The sequence below is a fragment of the Miniopterus schreibersii genome (assembly GCF_964146895.1).
Source record: "Miniopterus schreibersii genome assembly, chromosome: 5".
Taxonomy (NCBI): domain Eukaryota; kingdom Metazoa; phylum Chordata; class Mammalia; order Chiroptera; family Miniopteridae; genus Miniopterus; species Miniopterus schreibersii.
In genome coordinates, this window is record NC_138106.1 from 44618091 (window position 1) to 44642143 (window position 24053).

General features: G+C 31.4%; 1 protein-coding gene across 9 annotated transcripts in view; it reads left to right on the forward strand.

The window, feature by feature from the left end:
• DLG1 (discs large MAGUK scaffold protein 1) overlaps positions 1-24053 on the forward strand; it is a gene marked incomplete at its 5' end in the record, with an annotated part of 224257 nt that overhangs the window by 177006 nt on the left and 23198 nt on the right. For 4 of the 9 annotated variants that reach the window (XM_081137780.1, XM_081137785.1, XM_081137782.1 and 1 more), the window contains 6 exons: positions 1298-1412; positions 6532-6708; positions 10326-10395; positions 14323-14422; positions 20945-20986; positions 23506-23556. In XM_081137780.1, the coding sequence (XP_080993906.1) occupies positions 1298-1412; positions 6532-6708; positions 10326-10395; positions 14323-14422; positions 20945-20986; positions 23506-23556 (555 nt within the window). Of the gene's footprint in view, positions 1-1297; positions 1413-6531; positions 6709-10325; positions 10396-14322; positions 14423-15079; positions 15114-20944; positions 20987-23505; positions 23557-24053 lie in introns of all 9 variants that reach the window. The other 5 variants (XM_081137784.1, XM_081137787.1, XM_081137788.1 and 2 more) reach the window with 2 other exon arrangements.

Here is a 24053-nt window from a genome sequence, read left to right on the forward strand (position 1 = left end):
GTAGCACCAGATGAGGTTCCAGATGACAGCCATCATCAACATATGGCCTTTTCTAGTTGACTATACCAAAATGTGAGAAGAGAAAGGAGAAAAAAAAACAGTAAAATGGAAAGAAATCTATAAAAGAGATAGAACCCGTTAAGTTAAAAATAGAACTGTTTCTCATTTTTTTCCAGATGGCAAAAATTCTCCGAGGAAAAAAATTAAAAGTTTTCCATCGAATGAAAAATACCTTAAATAAAATGGTTTTTACTTCAGATTGCTTTTGTGTCTTATTTTGACATTTTGAAAATAAATTATAAAAAGAGATTAATTTCATTTTTCAGTTTTTAAGGCATATTTTTCCTGTATTATTGACCCTGCACAAGTTCTATATTTAAGAATATAAGATTAACTGATTTCCTCCCATCGCAAAAGTCAGTAAACAAAGCATCTAGTATAAATTATTATAGGTTTATTTTTCATTTTTTAAATATATCATTATTGATTTCAGAGAGAAGAAAAGAGAGGGGGAGAGAGAGATAGAAACATCAATGATGAGAGAGTCATTGATCGGCTGCCTCCTACACGCCACCTGACTGGGCTGGGGATCAAGCCCACAACCTGGGCGTGTACCCTGACCGGGAATTGAACCCCGATTGCCTAGATCCTAGGTCGACGCTCAACCACTGAGCCACACCCAACCAGGCTATACGTTTCTTTTTTTAAGTATAAAAATTACAATATTCTGATTTTTACTTTTTTTAATTTACAGTTTAATTGACAAGTAATGTAAGATTCATACTGGTATTCAATGCATGGAAATTGTCTTTTAATTGATCAAATGTGATATGAACTTTAAAATAGCATATGTGAAATTCAAATTCAGCCAGTACTAATTTATGGTATATTTAGAAGATTATTCATTTTTGAAATATGCATTTTGGGCAAAGTGTTGTAGAGATTACTCTCTTAAGGTTCTATCTATCTTTAGTCAATTATAGGACAGATTGCTTATTTAATACTTACCTTCAAGTAACTTAATTTTTTATTTTTATTTATTTTTATTTATTTTTTAAACATATCTTTATTGATTTCAGAGAGAGGAAAAGAGATGGGGAGAGAGAAAGATAGAAACATCAATGATGAGAGTCATTGATTGGCTGCAGCCTTCAACCCAGGCATGTGCCCTGACCGGGAATCGAACCCCAATCGTCTGGATCCTAGGTCGATGCTCAACCACTGAGCCACGCCCGGCCGGGCAACTTACTTTTTTAGAATATAAAATTTTAATTTATTTCTCTCTTTCTTTTATCAGAATACAGTCGTTTTGAAGCCAAAATACATGACTTGCGGGAGCAGATGATGAATAGTAGCATTAGTTCAGGATCAGGTTCTCTGCGAACAAGCCAGAAGCGATCCCTCTATGTCAGGTAAATTTTTTAAATTCTAATTATAGCAAGTCTTAATTATTTATGCATGTAAATTCTTTCAGGTTTTTCACTATGACTTAGTTTATTAAAGAAAAATAAATTGCATACCAAGGAAATTTTTTTTATGATTGATTTCCTGACAGCATGTCTTTCAAGAGTTAGAATTCTGTTATAATTTGATTAATGAAAATTATATAACCCCTTGAATAATAATACTAAAGAAAAACAAAATAAACATGGACCAGAAATTTTTTAAGTTGGTTATTTTACTGAATCAGTGTTGTAGGTTGGTATGTCATATCATCCAGCACTAATATTTACCTATATTCTTTTATAATAAAACATTCCATTTGAGTAACAGTTACCATGGCAATTTATATAATAGCAAAGAGAACATATATAAATAATAGCTTCAAATGTGAATAATCTCAGCAAAGAGTACAATTCAGGAAATTTCTACGTACATTTTTTTAAACACTTGGGAGAAGATAAACACGTTATTTTCTTGTAACATGTAAGATTACTGTGGCAGCATAAATCTAATAATATTACAGTGATATCATTAGTATATAAATTGTTCTTTTGCATTTCATTGGCTAATAAGACTTAATACAGATACCCTATTTATTTGTATTTTGTTTACTTTTTTTAGAAGAGCTTTTACTTAGTACTTTATTATACTATTATTTTAACTTTAGGTGATTACTACAAGTAACCTGTATCATTCTTTATAATTTTCTCTCATTTCTTTTTTTTCTGTTGGGGAGCCTATTGCTAATGTTTTATTTTTCTGGGGAGAGATGAGATATGTTACATAAAATATATGTATATCCCATATATGTTTGGATATGTACGATTATATCTATACAAACAAACATGTATTCTATACTTATTTATATATGATATGACTTATTGTCTCAAAGAATTTTGTCGTATGGTACATAATGAAAAGAAACTTTTCTCACTTCTCTTCTTCTATTCCTACCCCTTTCATTCCTTTTATCCTACCAGTGATTTGAGAATCCTAAATGCATCACATTTTTCTCTCCTTCCACCAATACTTGCAATATTTATTAAACTCTTCTGATCCAAAGTTGTTAAAAGTATTTTATATATAGATATCCACAGAAAGTATAAAAATAGAGATTTGTGTTTATACTTTCCTTTTTTCTTGCTTATCTATATTTTCTAAGTTTAGTGTAATTAACAGGTCTGATCTTTAATATCTGATTTATTAAAAACATAAAAATCAAAACAGGTTATTTTTGTTTTAGGTACATTTAATGAGTCTTCACTTTTTGTTATTAATTTTTACTTTTAGAAAATACTTTATTTTTATAAGTTATATATTATCAAAAGACTTATAATGAAAAATAACTGCAACTTACCAACAGTCCCTAGAATTTCATTCTCTAGAAACAGTCATCCTCTGTTTTCCTAACAAACTCCCTTGCCTTTACCTCCATATTTTTAAATAAAATGCATATACTACTGTTTTCTAATTTACAAACTTTGGACAGTATAGACTTGGTAGATGAGAACTTTCTCTTTCATACCAAACCACTCATTCTGCCTCTTTCCCTGTTACTCAAACATAGTCCTGTCACTGCTAATAAAATTAATAGCACTTAGAGTCGTGTGAGTATTAATATCTGTCATTACATTGTCAGTATATTACACACTTCTTTCCTTCTGCAACCCTTTATTTTTCCTGGACTTAATAGTTGCTTCATTTTCATTTTCCTGATTTTCTCTGTACTTACTACTAAGTGTCTTCCTTTGTCTTTAGTACCCTCTTTAGAGTTTGTCACATGATGAAACATGGTAGCACACATGGTCTTATCCAGTTTTTCCTTTTTTTTTAATATATCTTTATTGATCTCAGAGACAGAAGGGGGAGAGAGAGAAACATCAATGATGAGTCATTGATTAGCTGCCTGCTGCACGTCCCCTACTAGGGATCAAGTCTACAACCTGGGCATGTGCCCTGACCAGGAATCAAACCTTGATCTCCTGGATCCTAGGTCGATGCTCAACCACTGAGCCAAGCCTGGCCGGGCAGTTTTTCCATCTTTCTATTCCAACCTAACTAGTTGCTCTAAATTTTCTGTGTAGCTCTCACATGGAACTTGCCTTTGCCATGATCCTATTCCCTTTGGCTCTGTACTGTGTGAGTAGTTTTTGAGTCTTAGCATGTCTGAAAAGGACTTTATTTTGCCTTCTCCTTGATGGAAAATTTGGGGGGTGTGGGAGGTTATGACATCCTATTTTATTTTCCAGCAGCCCATTCTTGTAATTTGATTCTTTTGCCACCTTTTATTTTGTGGACATTATAATCTTCTCATGTATCTCTAATGTTTTCTTCTGCTTCTTAAATTCTCTGCTTTCTCTGTATTCCTTTTTTCTAGTTTGCTTGTTTTCTCTTTTTTTTCTTTAGGTTTTTTTTATATATGTGTGTGTGAGGCTATCTTTAAATGTTTAATTATCCTTGTATTCTATTTTTTTTTTTAATAGAAAATGAAGCTAGTGGATTTAACTGGAAGATTACTGACTTTGTCTTTGCCCCCTTCCTCCCCATGTCATTCTTTTCTTTGGGATCATTAAATATCTCTAGAGAAGAATTCTTAATCCCTTGCCTGGAGTATAAATCAGGTTGCTAGATTTCAATTTTCATTGTGCAGATTTCCTGTTACTTCATTTTCAGCCCAGCACATTCCACCTTCCTACCACGTACTAGAGTATAGAGCGTTTGAAATTTAATTTCTGTAGAAACTAAACCTCTGGTCTTCTATGGGATTGGAAACAGAAAAAGGGGCCCAGAGGGTCTAAGTGCTATAAACAGTGTTTCCACCAGTTCTGTTTTCACTATGGTAACTAATCTCTCCCTACCTGTATACTGTACACCTCTAATTCATAAGCATTTCTAGGGTCTTGCAGAATAAATCTTATTTCAGTGTCCCTCTCTTTAAGCACTCCATTTAGAGCTTCCTTCACTCTGCTAGGTTTAGTTACCATCATCCCAAAATGTGTTGAACACTCTTCTCCTATTGTTGTTTCTCTTTTGTATTTGTCTTTTTTTTGGTCACTTAGTGAGGAAATAGACACATATAGCCAGTCTGCCATAACCAGAAGTCTTATGGTTCTTTTTAATAATATTTTTAATTTTAAAAGTAAAAATAAAAAAATCTAGGTACAAAAGGCAACATGCAGTATGATACCATTTATAAAGCTCTGAAACAAGTAAAATCATACACAATTACATAAGCATTCACATATATGTGATAAAACCAAATCAGAACAAAAAGGTAAGGGTAAAGGAACTGATAAACACTATATTCAAAATGGTGGTTTTCTAATAATGTTTTAATCTATGAGAACCAGGATCAAGAGGGAAAAAACACATTGGTGAACATGTGTATAGTCTTTTGTTGGATAGTAGATTAGATTAACATGTTTATTATACTCTTATGGTCAGTAACTCACATAGATATTCCATGGGTTCTAATTTATGAATTAAGTATATTGAAAGACAAAGCTTGAATGCAAATTAGGGAATAGAGCTTGGGGGTGATTTCTTTTCTCCATTGCTCATTAAAAATATCATTATATTGCTTTTGTAATTCAGAAGATTAATTTATGATAATAAAAATATTTCAGTGTAGTATTTTCCCTTTTCTGAATGTCTCTTGGCATTTCTTCTACCTCTTAATGTATTTTATTGTCTGTTTTATATTATGTTTAATTGTATCCTCATCATCTTTGTCATTTTTATCTTTGCCATACCTACTTCATTACCTTTTTAAATAAATATTTAATAAATGAGTGACTGTACCTAACCGTTGTATTATTTGAGGTTAGCTATATTTTTTTACTAGAAAGACAGTTTCTTAGAGTTCAGAATTTATTGGTTGGCGTAATGACTTAGCATTTATATCATTTGTAATCTTCATTTTTTTTCAACTGTAGAATTCTTTTCTTCAGATAAAACCAGATGTGTTATAAATGCTTTAATATATGTTTAATATACGTATATATTAAACATATATACACATATATGTGTGTGTGTGTGTGTATAATGTACACATGTATATATAACATGTATATATAACACATATGTTTAAGCCTTCCCACTTTTGGTTCCCACCTACTTCCCTCACACCTATTTCCCTGAAAACCCTTGAAAGAGCACATTTGAAAACCATTAACTAGTTTATTTAGCCATCAAATAAGTCCACCCTCTGCAGTTTTACTTGAAGAGATAGGTTCTTAAAAGTTGGGTAGCATGAGAAGGAATATGATTTGTGTCCTAATTTCCAGTTGCCAAATTAGAACAAAAGAATGAATCAATTGTATTATAAATGTAATTGCTGGATCCTTTTCTAAGAGCGCTTTGGATATAACATTTCATTTTTATAAATGTTATACATTAATCAAGTAGTAGGACACAGTATTTTCTTTTTATCAAATTAAAAATATTCTTAACATTTCCAATTACTACATTAAATTAATACAGTATTTTTCCAAAACATTTGGTAGCTGTTAAAACCATCTTTAGTTACTTTTCATCATTATTACTGACTCTGAAAACCCTATTAACTCTACTTTTGTGAACAAACAAAAGGAATAATTAACTGGCAAAATAGTTATTCTGTTGATTTAGTCTTACAGTTCACATCTAATGAGTCAAATCTATCAGGGAATTTGTTTTCCCAAGTGTGTCCACTCAAAATAAAGAGAAGAAAAGAATATCTCTTAATATTTACTTTTGTTCATTAATTTAAAACAACTCTTTAGATTTGTCTTCATTTTAGAATTCAATATAGGTTGCCATAGGATTGTACTAAAGGTATATTTTAAATTTCTTATACTATATTAAAAGAAATAAGGAAGCATACCTGATAACTATTACCATAACAAGTTAATTTTGATCTTTTTTTTTTTTTTTTTTTTTAGTCTCATGCTCTTGTATGTAGTACAAAATTAAGCTTGGCATTATTTTGCCTACCATGGTATGTTGTTTAATTATTTACCCAAATTATAAACATTTTCAGGCTTCTATGTTTTACTATTGATAACATCATTATAACAAGTAATTGTGAACTTTTTCTTCTTACTCTAGAGCCCTTTTTGATTATGACAAGACTAAAGACAGTGGCCTTCCCAGTCAGGGATTGAACTTCAAATTTGGAGATATCCTTCATGTTATTAATGCTTCTGATGATGAATGGTGGCAAGCCAGGCAGGTTACACCAGATGGTGAGAGTGATGAAGTTGGGGTGATTCCCAGTAAACGCAGGTAAATATAAGTCCATTACAGTCTCACCACCTGGAAGTTGGGCAATATAATAAATGCTGTTCCTTTACATTTATTTTATTGAGGTGATGATTTTATGCCTGGTTTCCATATTGTGTTTTACAACCATTTAATTTTATTTACCTTATATTATAACCAATAACCTAACTAGAGAATATGATGCCCCCAAACAAATTTTTCTAAAGCTCCTACTGGTTCCTACAAACAAAGTAAGTATATTTTAAGACACTGTACCGTATATCTATGCCAGTGGAGGGAGAATTAAAAGTCTCTGTCATTTTCCCGTTAAAGTGATGATAAAACCTAAATTTTCAGGACTTTTGATTGTGTGAATTACCTCTTTTAGACTTAAAAAAATGAAAGCATTATAAATACAAAATGTTTAGAAATATCTAAACATTTAGATATGATGGCAGCAAAAATATACTTAGGATGGTGAAACAAGGAAGGTGCACAGAAGTAACAGAAGAGCCTAGTCTGGACTGCTTTGGCTCACTGAGAAGTCAGAAAAGGGGACCTTGGAGACAGGTTCAGGGGGTAAGCCCAGGATGAGCTGCCCCTGCCCACTGCCCCCTGGACACAAGTCTGCTGGGGTCCCTTTGGAGGGAAGAAGGGCGAAGGGAATGGCATTGGTTTGCTCCCCTGCGGGGGTTATCTATCTCTTACCAGTGGAAATCTTAGGGAAGGTCTCAGGGGAGGGTCTTAATAGAATATTCATCAGATTGGTCGGTGCCAAGGCAGGAGGTCATTACTCAGTGTATCTGGTTCTGAGGCAGCTATGCACCACTTGTCTGGTTGTGCTGCTTTTCTGGGCCTGTAGCTGAAATAAATGGAGGCCTAGATAATATCTTTAGGGAGGAAAGGCTGGGGGGGGGGGGGGGGTAAAACCACATGACCAGCAGTATGCTAGGGGAGGATAGGCTACCCTGGGGACAAGTTTCTTGTTTTCCCAGTTTTACCCCTTGCTAGGCATCTGGGGCTTTCTGCCCTGGTGAGTTTCTGTACTTGGCCCTTCGTCCTTGTTCTGCTCATGTCTGTAACAATATGCTTCACATCTCTTTTCTTGCTTAATTTAGAAGTATTAGTGCATTCACTGTTTTTCCTCTTTGCTTTTAACCATTTCTGATAATGTTTCTTTGGTGGATATTTACCATCTAGTGGTAAAAGTGGTTAAATGCAGATTGTCCAAGATTCCAGCTTAGAGAACACCCTCTAAGGTCTCTGAAATGCAGTGAAATGTCTCTACTTTTGTAGGAGAGGTATTAATTATTAGTTCATAATTCCCCCAAAGTAGTTTATTTATGAGATCTGTTTCATCCAAATCTTTGCCTAAAAGTCCTTTTTTAAGTTTTAAGATAGCCAGCAAAATTAATGATGAGATATTGTTTATTATAGCTAGTTAATTCACTTCAGGTCAGGCTCATGATGTAATCAACTGGTATTTTTTGTATTAATGAGTTGGATTTATACTTATTTTGTCCAGTCTCTATAATTGATAAGTAGGCCAAATCATATACCTATTTTAGACCTCTGTGTGTGTGTGTGTGTAGACGTTGAAGAGTAGAAATATTAAAGTATTACAGAGATATGTAGTTATAGTTTTAGGATTTATGACTGTTGTTGGCTAGCTTCATATATTTAGCAAGATCCAGCTATTTAGTTAGATCTTATATTTGGTGGCAACTCCTGTTTTAGCAATGTAGCCTTCAGCATAACTTTTTACCTGGAATATAACATAGTGAGTCTCCTTTAAATTCAGAAATGCTTACTCTGCCTTGTTGAGTCAGTAAGAAACCTCACATCTTAAATATCAAGGTCAGAGTTCCTAAAAATGGTTTATCCCTTAGTTTCTCATATCTTACAAGACTTTACTGGAAGAAATGAGAAACACAGCTATCTGGTGGAAAGAGATTTTTTTTCATTTTGTATAAAAATTCTATAAGGTTGATTTTTAAAGCCACAAGCGATGTAAGCCATACCTTGAAATTTCAACAATTCCCATAAGGAATTGTAGTTCCTACAGTTCTTAGCTTTCTTTTAGGAACAGTATTTACAAATAAACACAATTTAAGACACTCAACTATTGAGTGAACAGGATAATGATTAGCAAACAAAGCCATTTGTAAATGTTCACTTACTAAATGTTAGTTTGCGGTGCCCTCAATAAGTGTCTGGGCAAAATTATAAATTAATTATTCATGTCATGGATCCTCAGGATTGCTCTGGAATAGTCAAAGACATAGATTTTAAATCTGTGACTGCTGCCCAGGCCAGGTTGCTCAGTTGGTTGGAGTGTCCGTACAAGGCAACTGATTGATGTTTCTCTCTCTCTCCCCCACCCTCTCTCTCTAAAAATCTATAAAAACATATCCTCAGATAAGGATTTTTTTTAAAAAAATCTGTGACTGCTAAGGTTCTTCTTTTAGTATGCTGCAGTAAAACTATGTAACTACATAATAAAAAAATTTTAAATGCTTTCAGACTGATGAATCTCTGGGGGGAAGGGGAAGGGATAGATTTAACCAAAGAACTTGTATGCATATATGCATAACCCATGGACACAGACAGTAGTGTGGTGAAGGCCTGGCAGAGTGATAAAAAAAAAAAAGAAAGAAAATACATTCATTCATAGACTCTTTTGGTAGGTTTTTCTGCTATATACCAGCATAATTGATATGTTGATATCAAGGATTTATAAAAAGCTTAATTTATGTAAAATCTTGCAAAATGCATATTGCTATTACAATCTACTTAAAACGTTTTGTTTTAAGTAGATTTGCTTGCTTCTTTTGAATAGGTAACACTTAACGAGGTTCAAAATTCAAAAGGTCTAAAAGCTATACAAACTTCCTCTTAACACTGTTCCCCAGGCAACCATTTCACCTTCATAGAAATAGTTAAGGTTACCAGTTCTCGTATATCCTTCCAAAGATACTTTAAAACTCTTTATTTTGTATATTATAATTGATTATTTATGTATTTACACAAAAATGTCATTGAAGTCAAGCTTAATTTTTCTCTTTCTGTTTTCTATTTTTGTTATTGACACTATTACAGATATCCCCAATTTCCCCCCCTTTTACCCCACCTCCACCCAGCCCCCCCCCCCCCAGGCCCTTCGCCATATTATTGTCTGTGTCCATGGGCTATGCTATATGCATATATGTCCTTTGGTTAATCTCTTCCAGTCCCCCTTACCCCTCTCCCCTTCTCATGCTTCATTTTTAGCATATGTGTTCCATGCTAAGCTAATATTTAAACTACAAAAAAAAAAAAAAAAAAACCTGGAAAATTGCTAAACTCAGAATTCTTATCTTGTCTTATATTAATTTCAGTATAATTAATGGAATTGAGTGCATATGTAAGTACACATATATGTACTGTATTTTGATACTTCACGTGGTTTTTTTAATAATAAAACGAGTCCTATATTTTATTTTTCAGAAATTCTAATTAATTTTGGGATGCAAACCTATATGGCTTTCTAAGGTTGTAGAATATAAAAACGCCCTGTATTGAAGTATCAGTTCTGATGATTTGTAGTTTGACCCTTAGATGTATTTGGTATACCTAAAAAATAATATTGGGTGCTTTGACAGGGTTGAAAAGAAAGAACGAGCCCGATTAAAAACAGTGAAATTCAATTCTAAAACAAGAGGAGATAAAGGGGTGAGTATATGAAATCTCTTATTTCTAGAAATTAATAATTAAGGGTAATAGACCTTTTTATAATTCTTGTTTGAGCTACATTACTAAATGAGGATTTTGCTGTAAAAATTACTGTCAGCAGCTCTGGCAATGTTGCTTTACAATAGTAGATATTAAAGTAAGTAATTTATTGAATTAAAGCACCCATTTCACAGACCTTTTCAAATTAAAACTGTGATTCGATGTATTCTTAACAACGTACTTTTGGTGAAGATTATTTTTACAAATGAAATGAATTTAGCCTTCATTCACATGTCCAATTAGAAACTTGTGTCACCAATATTAATCATGATAGTTAATTTAATGAATGTTCTGAGAAAATAGGCCTCCAAAATATTATTAATGAGATCATAATATCAGTTTATTGGGGGGGTGTTGGGGGGGAGTTTTCAACTAAATTCATGGAAGTTTTCTTGTTCTCCCCTCTATTCCTAATATAATTTATTAATAGAATCCATGTTTTAAATGTATGAATCAATATGAATTTATATTTTGAGGGAATAAAGAGTCAAGAGGACGAGTTTGTAGATGGTCAAGAAATATATCAAAATAATTTTATACATATTTTAGAGCTGTTTTTATTTTAATTTACTTTAAGTCCTGCTTTAAATGGATGTCATAGGCGAAAAAGATCTTGCAGGCTTTATCCTGTACTATATTTGTAATTACTGCAATGGAATATTTTAGCAAAAAGCCTGAAGAAAGAGCTGAACACACATATTGAAAATACTATTTGCAGCAATGTTTTCTGTTTTGTAGGTTTTTTTAATCTAAAGCAAAAGTTTTATACATCTTTTGCTCATATTTCAAAGGAATGTAAAACTCAGCAAATAAATTAACCCTATTTTCTGTACATCTCTGATATTACTAAGCACTCAAAGCTTTAAAATTTAAAAGATAAGAAATATGATCCTTGATCAAAGAAATTAAATCTGAGTAAATTACATAATGCACTCAGTTATTTTAGGAATGATAAATTCCTTTAAAATTAACTTCTAGTTTTCAGAAAATACAAAATTATATAATGTGATCTGAAGCAATATTTAAAATAGAAAATTTTTGGAAGAAAAAGTCTCAAGTAAATGCTCGGATTTGAAATATATACAGTGCTTTTTGTGCTTATTTTATATATGTTTTTAAAAATAATTTAGTAAAATACACTGTCAATGTATTGAAAAAGAGGTTGCATGTTGTAACTTTTCTTTCATACTGTAAGAAGTTAACTGAATTAACGACATATTTAAATCTTAGTCTTGTTTGTTGACTGTAACCAACTTTATACACAGTCACTGTGTTCTAATACAGCACCAAAAGTATGCATGATACTGAGTGGGGTAAAAATACGCTTGCCATTGATACAGAACTGCATTTCTTTCTTTAACACCATTTCCTGTTCTAAGTTCTTCTTTTCCTTTCCTTACATGATTTATGGAATTTTATTTCCACTACAGACTTCTAACATTTCAGTTTCTCATTAACATTTTTAACATTCATTGAACTATTTTGAAATACTACATATGGAGATTATATATTCAGATATTTAATATATGTTTCATGAATTGTGATATTTTATCAGTTCTGATATTTATTACACTCTGTCTCTCTTGCAGTGTAGCATTAATAACAATAAGTAATTAAACAGTACTTTGTATTGGAAATATAGAGAAACTGGAGGTAGATGTTTCTCCAGCTTTGTGTTTTCCCTACACATTTTTGACTTGTTTGCTTGTGTTATTTTTACTTTTAATAAATTTTTCACCTGGAGGATGTTAAATGTAATACAATTAATCCATTTCTTAACTAACAAGCATTTCTTTCTGTCCCATATTATGATATCTTTATGATATCTCATTCTGGCTAACTGCAAAGATATCAAAAATCAGAACATTTTAAACTTCATGTTTTTTTCGGTTGTTTGCTGTGAAACTGACTCTGACCACTGTATATGCAGTAAGAGGAGTAAATAACCTTTTATTAAAATATTAGTTTTATCAGATATAAAAATTATTACTAAATTCAAAGGAATGATTGTCATGAACAAAAAGATTTAGTCTTTCCCTAAAATTAGATTATCATAAATTTTTCTTTGTCGAAATTTGTTTTCCTCTCTTTCTCTTTTCTAAAATTTGGATTCAAGCAAAGATTTTTATTCAAATAATGCTACTTGACAGTTTATAAAATAATTATAAGCCTAGAGTTCTTCACATTATTTTTTACTCATCAACTTAATTTTCAACTTCCACTTAGAGGTATTAGAGCCTTCAAATTTTAAGATTGAAATCAAGATAGTCTCCTTGACTATGAATTTATTAATCCTGAATTATTGGTATGAAAAAGTAAAACTGAAAGTTTAACCTTGTTTTTGTAAGGATTATTATCAAAAGAAAGGCTTTCAAGTAATAGAATTTGAGCTAAAAGTCACTTTCATCTACTTCAGCACCTTCATCACCTGGCCTTTTATGCTTAAAAATATAGGCATGCCAAAAACATACTGCCTGGTGTCAATACACTTCAGAATAGTGATAGCATCTTATAATGTGGATAGACTCAGGAAAAATCAGAACAGTTTTTATTCTTTATGTTGTTCCCATCTCAAAAATTATAATAATAATTTCACTGATATGTAAGGCCATTTCCTTTCCTTCAAGACGTGTACCTATGACAGAAATTACAAAAGAAACTATGCCTCTTTAATAGGCTCACCTTTCTTTGTGCTACATGCTTTTAAATCTGTGAATGCACAAATTGGGACATTCAAGGATGGAAAAAATTTGTTTCCAATATGTGTGCAATAAGGGACATCAAAGCAGCTGTTCATCTTCCTTATAGAAATTATGTATAAACTCTTCAAATCTTAATTGCCTATTTGACTCTTATGGGCACCAAACTTTTTATTCCCTATTCAGGACCAATGGTGCCACTGAAATGAATCTGGTTCTATTTTATTTATATATACTTCTAAAAATAGATATGTATAGTAGAGCTTAAAGATAAAGAAATCAGTTATGATAGCACTTAAGTTTGCCAAAACATTTGTAACTCTTCTTCCTTGGTTAGATAGCATTGCTAAATCTTTTGCTGGGTTCTGTGGCCTTGATGGAGCCCTCTTAGTTTTCTTCCCGTTTTCTGATTAATGCAATAAGCTTTTAGTTACCTTTTTTCTCTTAAAAAATAGATAGATGATGATGATAGATATAGATAGATAGATAGATAGATAGATAGATAGATAGATAGATAGATAGATAGATAGATAGATAGATGATACATAGATGATACATAGATGATACATAGATAGATGATAGGATTGTTTTTAAAATATTCAACACTGGCAACTTTCTCAGTTGTTCTGGTTTTCTTTTTAATAAAGGTTTTTGTTAGTTTGTTGGAGCCCCCCCACACACACACACAAAATGAAATAAAGAATAAGGGGGGAAATGTGCTTAAGCAAAAGGGAAATGAAAGTTATTACCTAATGCATAAAAAAATATTTGAACAGCTAGAGTAAACATTTAAAATAAGATTTGATATAGAGTACCTAGCTCCTGGAAATCTAGAAAAATATGTATTGATATGAATAGATGTTAGCTTGGTTTGTACCATAGGAATACCTAAACTGATTTACTCTTTTCATTTTTATCAAGTAGCATTTATTCTATATTTTTAGGTATTACTGAATTACACTCAAAATTTTTCAGTATTTTCTGTTGTAAAACATTAGAATTAAAGGAGTTAATTCAAAATTAGAAATTCACTTTATATATGATTAAATTCATATACAAACTGCACACTGTGGTCAGAAGAGTCAGCTTCCACAGAGCTACTAGGCTGGGCCTTTGTACACACAGACAGTAGACATCCCTTTGTTTTGCCCCTCCTTCTCTTCTTCAGCAGTCATTCAATGACAAGCGTAAAAAGAACCTCTTTTCCCGAAAATTCCCCTTCTACAAGAACAAGGACCAGAGTGAGCAGGAAACAAGTGATGCTGACCGTAAGTATGTGGATCCAATGGTCAACTGAAAATAAATGTAGAGGGACCTACTGCCCTGCAGTTGGTTGTTACCATGGAGACAGTTTCAAGAGCTGCAACAGGCTACTAATTGTCTTAACGAGGGGCAATTTAACAGGCATAAATTAATTTGTATACCAGTCTTAACTTTTTCTGGTACCTTAGGAATTCTTAATTTAAAGTACACAGCATTTTTTAGCTGTATGTCTAACATAGTATTATTTGATATAAGGGTTCTTAAAATAAACAATATACTTTCAAAGAATATTTTAGAGAAAAAACATGGATACCTGGGAAGTATTTAGTGATTTCTAGGTATGATATTCCCAATCTTTGATAAGTAGATTTTCCAGAATCATTCCATTTTATCCTATTTCTTCTTTATATGTAGAGTCCGAATTTTACTTTTAAAATAGCAAACTTTGCTGCTCTACGATAGAACTTCATTCTTTTAGTAGACTACATTTAGCTGCTAGCTTATTTAGAACTTTCAGAAATCTACAAAAATGCTCTATAAGATATGCACCTGTAATGGTCTTGGAACTGTCTCTTATTGTAGCACCAATTTTATGCATTACTGACAACTATTTTCTTTGATTATCTTTTTATTGCTTGCTCTCTGGGAACTACTCTCTACAGGAGATCCCTGACGACATGGGATCAAAAGGCCTGAGTAAGTGATCAAAATACTCCCAAGTTATTTTTTAACCTCCATCTACAGACCTACCTTTTTCAGATACATTTTGAGAATAATGGTAGCGCCCTTCTGGCATGAGGAGGTATATGATTTAGATTGCTTTTAGACTTTTCATCTTAATAAAATGCTTGGGATTTTTATTCTAGAATACACGCCTTTTGTTTTTCTAATGCTCCATTTTTCACATCATTTGAAAAACTCTGCTTATACATAACATTTTCCTTTTTATAATTTTGATGACAATTACTTTTGCTAGGGATTTTTTAATGTGAAGAATTTTTTAAAGTTTTTAAAAATAGTACTACCTGCCCTCATTATTAGAATATAGAAAATAATCTTCCTTGCAGCTTTATATCACCCTTTTTTTGTTAAAACAAGTCAAAATCATTTTGATTCTGTGTGTTAGAGAAGCATTGCTATAATGTGAAACTATAAAACACAATAAATCTTAAATGTTAGAGAAGAATTGTGGACCTCAAGTTCAAATAGTCTTTGAAGAGGGAAATTTATATATCTTTTTTAAGGAGGTTGTAATTTATGAAAAGAATTATAAGAAATATTATCCTTTGGTGTTTTTTGTTGTTTTTTTTTTTTTCTTTCATTTAACCACAATGTTGTCTCTGCTTTTTGTTTTCGTTGTGTTGCTTAATTTTCAACCTTTGTATAAAGCTTGGCACAGAGTCTGATATATAGGAGTTACTCAATAAATTTTGGAATGAGTGAATGAAACAAGAAGTCATTTAAGCAATCAGTTTTAAATGTGGGTGTTTTCAAATTGATTAAATGTGAAATTTTGCCAAATATTACTAAGTTATTTTAGGTAACATTGACTCATTAGAAGTAACCTTTTAGGCTAAAGTTTTTTCTAGATAATTCTTTTCCTTTGGATTATTAAGCATTTTGAAAACTTATTTCTTTATAATTCATTGATTATTAATGATATAGCCAGTATCTTTCAACTTCCTACGATCTGCATTAATAACCCTTATATTTCATAATTTTTCATGATTTATCCTAATTTTAATGTAAACTGGAGGTACTTGACTTTTATTTCAACCTTAACGATTAAAGGTTTGTATTAGACTGAAGGCAATATGCTTTATATGTAATTATTTTTATTAGACACACTTTATTATTTTTGTATGTGCCTGTTGGATTTGGCAAGAGCCCACAAATTTACTATCACTAGTGGCACCCTTGTGAAAATCTTCAAAACATTTCCACAGATCCTTTTTTTTTTCTTTTTTTGAGAGAGAGAGAGAGAAACATTGATCAGTTGCCTCCTGCACATGCCCCAACTGGGGCCAGGGATCGAACCTGCAACCTAAGTATGTGCCCTGACTAGAAATCGAATCCATGACCCTTCGGTGCACGGGAGGATGCTCCAACCAACTTAGCCACACCAGCCAGAGCTGCACAGATTCTTAATGCTATAGAATTTATTTTGAGAATGATAACATGTTTTAGAGGTGGTATGGATCAGCCTATGTACCCATAGATTTTTATTATCTGTTGAGTCATTGGGGACCTAAGGAAAACTCATTAAAAAATGAACTAAATGAAGAATTTAGTTCCCATATTGATATTGTTATGGTAAATGATAATTGCATTTTGACCAAATCATAATTTTATCTCTCATTTTAATTGAGGATTGGGACTTGGGAAGAGAAACAAATGAAAAACAGCAACTGAGTACCAGACAATGTAATTTAGAAAAGAATTTAAATTTTTCTAGGCAATGACTTAAGATCCTTTGAATGGTAGGTTTCTGTGCTTCATTTCCCAGAAACTGAAAGAATATATTCACCTAGTAACTTGATGATCACATCAAGAAGATTTTATTTGGAAAATGTTGAAGGAAACAAAAATATCAGTAAAATTATAATACTGGATATGATGGAGGTTATTACATAAAACAAATGACTAGCAGTTGAAAAGGTGCCTGTTATTGCACAGTAGAAAATACTGGAAAAGGGGATGGGTCAAGAACATTTGAGGCCTCAGTTATTTAAAGTTCAGAACATGGGGAATAAACTAAACAAAATCCTGTGAGATTTTAATATAAGAAAATAAATGTGACCTCATATAGGTATTCATCAAGCCTTGTTGGAACAGAACTCAGCAAGAGGCTAAGAACAGAAGGATAAATTATTCCAGAGAAACAAACCTGTTGAAGAGGTGTGAAGTAACACTGAATATCAAGAAAAATGTGCATTTGCAAAAAAGTGATACCCTAGAATACTTTTCATAGACATGAATTTAGTGATTCTACAAAGAAGAGAATCAAATTGTTGATTTTCCCTGTTGACAGTAGAGGAAATAATGAGAGAAATTATCTTTCCAAACCTAATTTTGACTAACAGAATTAATTAAAATATAATGGAAATGTGGGAGAATGCAACTAAATCATCATAGCTTGTAGAAAGCTAGAAATAGAAACCTGTGCAGATTTTATGCTTTAAGAAGGCAATTTTGAAAAAGTTAAGGAAGAAAATACTGGTTAAGTTTCCTTTAACAGAGACTAAAAGAAATACTGTTCAGGAGGGCTATTACGGGTGCTCAGAAGTAAAACTATGACATGCAGTTTAAGACAAGGTTTGTACCTATTTTGTACACAGCTCAGTTTTTATAGCTTTATATTTTGTGGAACCTCTCAAAAACTTCCTGTTAGGCACACAGGTTTCCCATCATATCTCTTTCCTTTCTTCTCATCTTAAAGACTTATTTTAGCAGATTTGTGCAGAGCTCTCAGATTCCAAAACCAGACTTATTTTCATTTGTGTTTAGAGTAAGTGTAAAAATAGTAGTATTGCTTGAGATTGATGATATGTAGTATTTCAAGAGTGCAAAGAGAAAAGACATGATGCATTCTCAGGAAGAAATGTTTGATAGAATGGTGAGACTTAGAGAGATTTGAAATTATTGTGGTCATCAAACATCATAAATGAAATAAAAATTAAAACTTGAAGAATATATTTATGCCATGTATGTCAAAGGGATAATATCCTTACACTATAAATTTCTAACAGATAAAAAGAAACAGACTAACTCTGTTAGAAAACTGGAAAAAGGATATGAAAAGAATGCTCAAAAGAAACAAATGAAATAAGCGTATAGAAGTGTTTAGTGTTTCTAATAATCAATAAACAAAATGATGTTTTACCCATCACCTCGGTAAACTTTTCTTTTAAAGAATCACCCAATGATGGAGAAGGTTCTATACAGTGACTACTTTTAGCATATTACTATTGGGAGTGTAAATTGGTACAGCCTTTCTGGAAAAGCTTATCTTTTGACCTACTGATAATTCCCCTTCAAGGAATATATCCTAAGAATGTAATCATAGATAGAGATAAAAGTTTATATGTCAGGATGTTTAATATTATTTTGAAATTACAGCCCTCAAAAATTGAAATCATCCTAGAATGTCTTACAGTTAAGGAGTGGTTAATGAAGTTATCCGTACTTTGTAATATTATATAACCATTGAAAATCATTATAACATGGAAAATTGTTCACAATATAAGTGAAAAAATAAAACATGAAACTCTACATAGTCTCAGATTTCTAAATAAATGTATTTAGAGCTATTTTAAATATTGTTGCTTTGAACATTTCTTGTATGTGTTTTGGTGAGCATATATATGTGTCTTTCTGTTGGGGAAATAACTAGGAAAGGAATTGCTGGGTCATAGATATATGTATGTTCAGCTTTAGTGGGCACTGCCAAGGAGCTTTCCAAAGTGATTGTACCAATTTACCCACCCCAAGTATATGAGTTCCAGTTGCTGCATGACCTTCTCCATGTTTGGCATATCCATTTTGTTTTTGTTTTTCATCATAGCCATTCTGGTGGATGGTAAAGGTATTCATTGTGGTTTTAATTTGCATTTCCCTGTTAAGTAAAAGTGTGAACACATTTATATATGTTTATTGGATATTTGAACATCTTTGATGAAGTGCCTTGAAAAAGATTAGTTTTAATTATCAGGAAAAAAGGATTTTACCTTTTCAATAAATTCCCAAGCAATGATGATCATGCTTTTCCAGGGGCTGTACTTTGAGGAGCAGGATTTTATTGTAGAATAGCTACTGGTAATCTTCGAGAACTATCTCAAAATGAATAGGAGAAAACCCCAGAAAAGATACAAAAGAGATTGTAGTAACTTTAACTTTTTATTATTTAACATGTCAGACATATTCAATAATAATAAATAAACCCAGAGTATTCTTTCTCACCCAGCTTCTGTTATCAACTCATGGTTGGTATTATTTCTTCTATACTCCCACTTACTCTCCCCCTCCTTTCATTCCATTGCAGAAACTAATGTTTCTTTCTTTACATATTAGAGATTGTAGAGTGTAATATCAGCCCTAATAGAAATTTAAGAACTTTTTTTTGGCATTCCTGCCTCTGGGAATGAATTTTAAGGATATAGGACAACAGATAAAAAGCTATATAAATGGAGGCATTTATGATCATTTGTTAATGTTTGTGGAAAACAGTTTAAAGCAAACTAAAATGTCTATAAAGAATAAGTAGTAAGGTAAATCATGACTGATCAGCCCAATAGAATATTATACAAGAATTTAGAATAATTGTTTTGAGGTTAATGTGGCAACATGGGAAGAAATTTTTAAGTATAAACTTTTAAAAACCACCATTTTACATGTTCTTGTTATAAATTATAATTTTTAATGTTTCTGTTTTATTTAAAATACACATAATCTGATTAAGAAAGTTATATCTTTGCAAGTTAGAATAACATACTTATTTTTTTACTATGACAACAATTTAAGAACTGTTATCTTTATTTGAAATCTTAAGTGTTACCATTCTCTGAAGTTTTCAGTAGTGCTACTTGATTTTAGGAGATTCTGTGGGTGGTATGGTACAGCAGATAATTTCTCCTGAAACTTTTTCCTCCTCTTTTCTTTTTCCTGACATAAAAACTTTAGATTTTCCTCTCTGGGAAAATTTTGGGTTTTAGTTTTTATAAATAAAATTACCTTTTATATTCAAGGGAACCATTTATTGAGAGAGAACACCTGAGATTACATTCACATGAGAAGAGTGCATGCTGTTTACTGAACAATCAAGTTATGAAATGGGGTCACTTTCAGGAGGGGCCAGGCAATTTGCAACTGGGCATATTTGCTTTATCTTTTTTGTTTTGCAAAGCAGCCATTGTCAATTTCATCAAAGCAGAGTTTCTCAGAAATATTGATCTATTTTCAAAAATAATCCCACCTTCTAGAATTCCTTTCCATTTGACTTTTATTGGGGCGTCTGAATCTGACATCTAAAATGCTTTATCTATATGAGCTCAGGAACATGGATTTTCATTTTTTCAGGAACAAGAAAGAAGCTGAACTTTAAAGCAAGATCATTTATTTTTTAAAACATCCATTAAAATGGATGCATCTGTTTGCTCAAATATAACTTCCTCCTTTGTCAATCATTATTGTTTTGTAAACTAAGTTAAATGGTGCCATTTTCTCTTCTGGGGTTTTACCTCTACAGTTGGACCAATTTAGGATCACTTTGACCTCTTTGTTCATAAACTTGTACAAAAATGAGGCATTTTTCTTAATTACAGGGGGTTTTTTTCTTGCTAATTCATATTTATTTGAAAAAATTAAACTTTTCAAAGAAAAACAAAAATGCTTTTTTAAAATTTATAGGGCATGTGTGGTTTATATCTCAACATTTTGTAATGTCACCTTATGTTTATTTTGATAATTTGCTCTTTTAAAACTCATGACACTGTGTTTTCTTTATTTTTTTCATTGTCCTGCAATTTCAGAGCATGTAACTTCTAATGCCAGCGATAGTGAAAGTAGTTACCGTAAGTGTTTTAAGTTACTTCTTCTTTTGTAATCTCAAGTAATATATATTCTTTGGGGGTTTTTTTCCCTTAGTGATGTTTCCTAAAAACTGAAAATTAGATACTTAATCTTTTAAAATCAGGGAAAGCCAACTACAATTTAGAAAACTTGAAAAATAAAATCATACCATGTGTACAGAAGTTACTGTCCAAAATTTTAACAAAATACTAAAATCCTTTTTACATACAGTGCTATTTGTGAACATAGTACATATATGTGTATCTGTGTGTATCTTTAAAAGAAGTAAATATCTAGTTAAATTTTCTTTAGTACTTTGTTTTAACATGAGCATTAAAATATTTTTCAGTAATGCTAAATTATAATTGGCTTTATTCCTTTTTTATTGTGTCGCCGGTACTGGTCTAGGTCAAATTATTGTTTATCTCCAGACTTTGTTGAATATAAGAAATGGTGTAGGAAAAATTTTCAACAGCTTCTCAGACCATAATACTGATTTTTATTTTAGATGTCTTGTGTTACATTCTAGGTGGTACAGTTGACCCTTGAACAACATGGCTTTGAACTGCATGGGTTGACTTATACATGAATTTTTTTCAATACTGTAAATGTATTTTCTTTTTTATGATTTTCTTAACATTTTCTTTTCTCAAGCTTACTTTACAGTAAGTACTCTTACAATATATATAATACATATAACATAAAAAATAATGTGTTAATCAACTGTTTATGTTATCTGTAAGGCTTCTAGTTAACAGTAGGCTACTAGGAGTCAGAAGTTATATGCAGATTTTCAATTGCGTGGATACTCAGCATCCCTAACCCTCCAAGTTGTTCAAGGGTTTACTGTATATTATTAAGTGAACTCTTCAAGCATGTGAAGTTTTTAAACAGATTTGGGCATGGGAGGAGGGAGAGTACATGAATATTGTCAGTTCTAGCACCTTAAAAATTAAAATTTCTTTTCTAACTTTTTTTTTTACTGCTCTCTAATATGAAAGTAATCTTGATTACAGATGAGTATGGCTGCTCAAACGGTCCATCCTGTTATATCAGTTCCTACTATTTCTCATGTTGACAGTATATACTTTTAATCCTCATTCATTTGATTGGTTATTTTTTCTGCATAATAGTTACTTAATAATTTTCCTTTTTGGTATGAGAATGTGATTTCATATATTTTAGCATTTTACTATAATCAGAACTCACCATAGAGTAGTTGAGTAGCTTTCATAGACTAAAAAGAGGTAATGAAAGTATATACTGTCTGTCTCATCCTTTGCATGAATTATTAGGTGTGGAATATTCAAATTGCATGTTTTTGGTAATATGTAAACCCTGTTTTACTTTTTACATACAGTACTTTTAAAAGCTGCTTGTAAATATGTATTTTATATATTATGATAATAAACTTGAAACAATGAAATATACTTTTAAAGCAGGAAAGAATATTTTTGCCAATATATAAATTTAAAAGATCTACAGCTGCATACATATAATATAAACCATTGATAAATTTAGTGAAAAGATTGTTAAAGAATCTTGCTGATCAAGGAGAAAATCTTTAAATACATTATCCATTATTGATAGCTTTCATTGAACCACTTGAATTAACACCCTTCTTATTTGTTTTCTACGTGTGTGTGTGTGTGTGTGTGTGTGTGTGTGTGTGTGTGTGTGTGTGTGTAAAACCTCCTGAAATTGTTAACTCTTTTTTAGGTCTTTTCATTGAGTTGAGATATGATTTCTAAACTTTTTTAAGATATGCATAAGCTTTAAACCTTTAATGTTAGAGAATCTAAATTCTAAAGTACTTTTAATATCAAAGCAAAATATATTTTATCTCCTTTAGTATCGTGTGATTTATTTTGTTCGAAGGGAAGGATTTAGTTTTATCTTTAAAGCTTTTTCTTTAATTTACTTTAAATGTAATTTTTTTAAAAATTGAATAAATGAATTATTAGATTAAATGAATTTTTATCAGTGAATTAGTGACAGTAGTTTTACCTTTACATTAAAATTTTTTTATTGTAAAATAGTTGTAATTATAAAAATATGTATGTATTCTGTTCAATGTTATACCTGGCAGGACTAAAAAAGCTCATATTCTTAATAGCAGTAAATTACCTAATATACATATATGTAGAACTCATTAAAGTATTAATCTTTTAAAAATTTAATATTCTTAGATTAATGGCACATACTTAACATCACAAATGAAGATTTTAAATAGATCTAATAATAATCTGTAGACACAGAATAACAGAAAGGTACTTATTAAATACTTGGCATATTTACATTTTGTTTTTATGTTTATCAAACTTAGCTTTTATAGCTTTGTGATTTGCCACCTTTTTTTTTTTAACTAAAACTTGCCAGAAATCATTTATAAAGTATCTTTTTCTACATCTTTGCTGTTTTCTCAGGAAAGTCCTAGTAATTTTTATGTGATTTATGAAGAATTAAATTAGCATTAGTTATCTTTACAGATTTTCTCATCTGTATTTTAACTTTCTAATAGGTGGTCAAGAAGAATATGTCTTGTCTTATGAACCAGTGAATCAACAAGAAGGTTTGTGAAGCCTGTTGATGTTTTACAATCTTCTAGAAAAATATACTTCTTAATTTGCAAAATAGGTCTAACTCAGGCCTCAAAAAAATGTTAGAATTTTACTTTTTTTTTTTTACTATATGTATAAATGTAGAAGTTTACTATATGTATTTTATGAAATGGTTTTTAGTCCAGAGTATATTAGAATCTAGTGGTTTTGTATTGGCATTTTATTTCCTAAGTAACTTCTTTCCATTGTTCATAAAAGTATCACTATCCTTCTGACGACCCTTATTCAGAATCTTGGAAGCATCTTTGATCTTTCTTTGTTCCTTATCTGCTTTGTGGAGTCAGTTTCTAGGAACTGTTTATTCTTCTGTCATATCTTTCTTATTTATCACCACCTTGTTATCCCTCCTACCACAGTGTTAATGCTGATTCTTACTACCAATTTTCCTCTTCCAGCATGGTCCCTTCCAATCCAGTGTGTACACTTCTATTAGATTATGTTTCTAGAT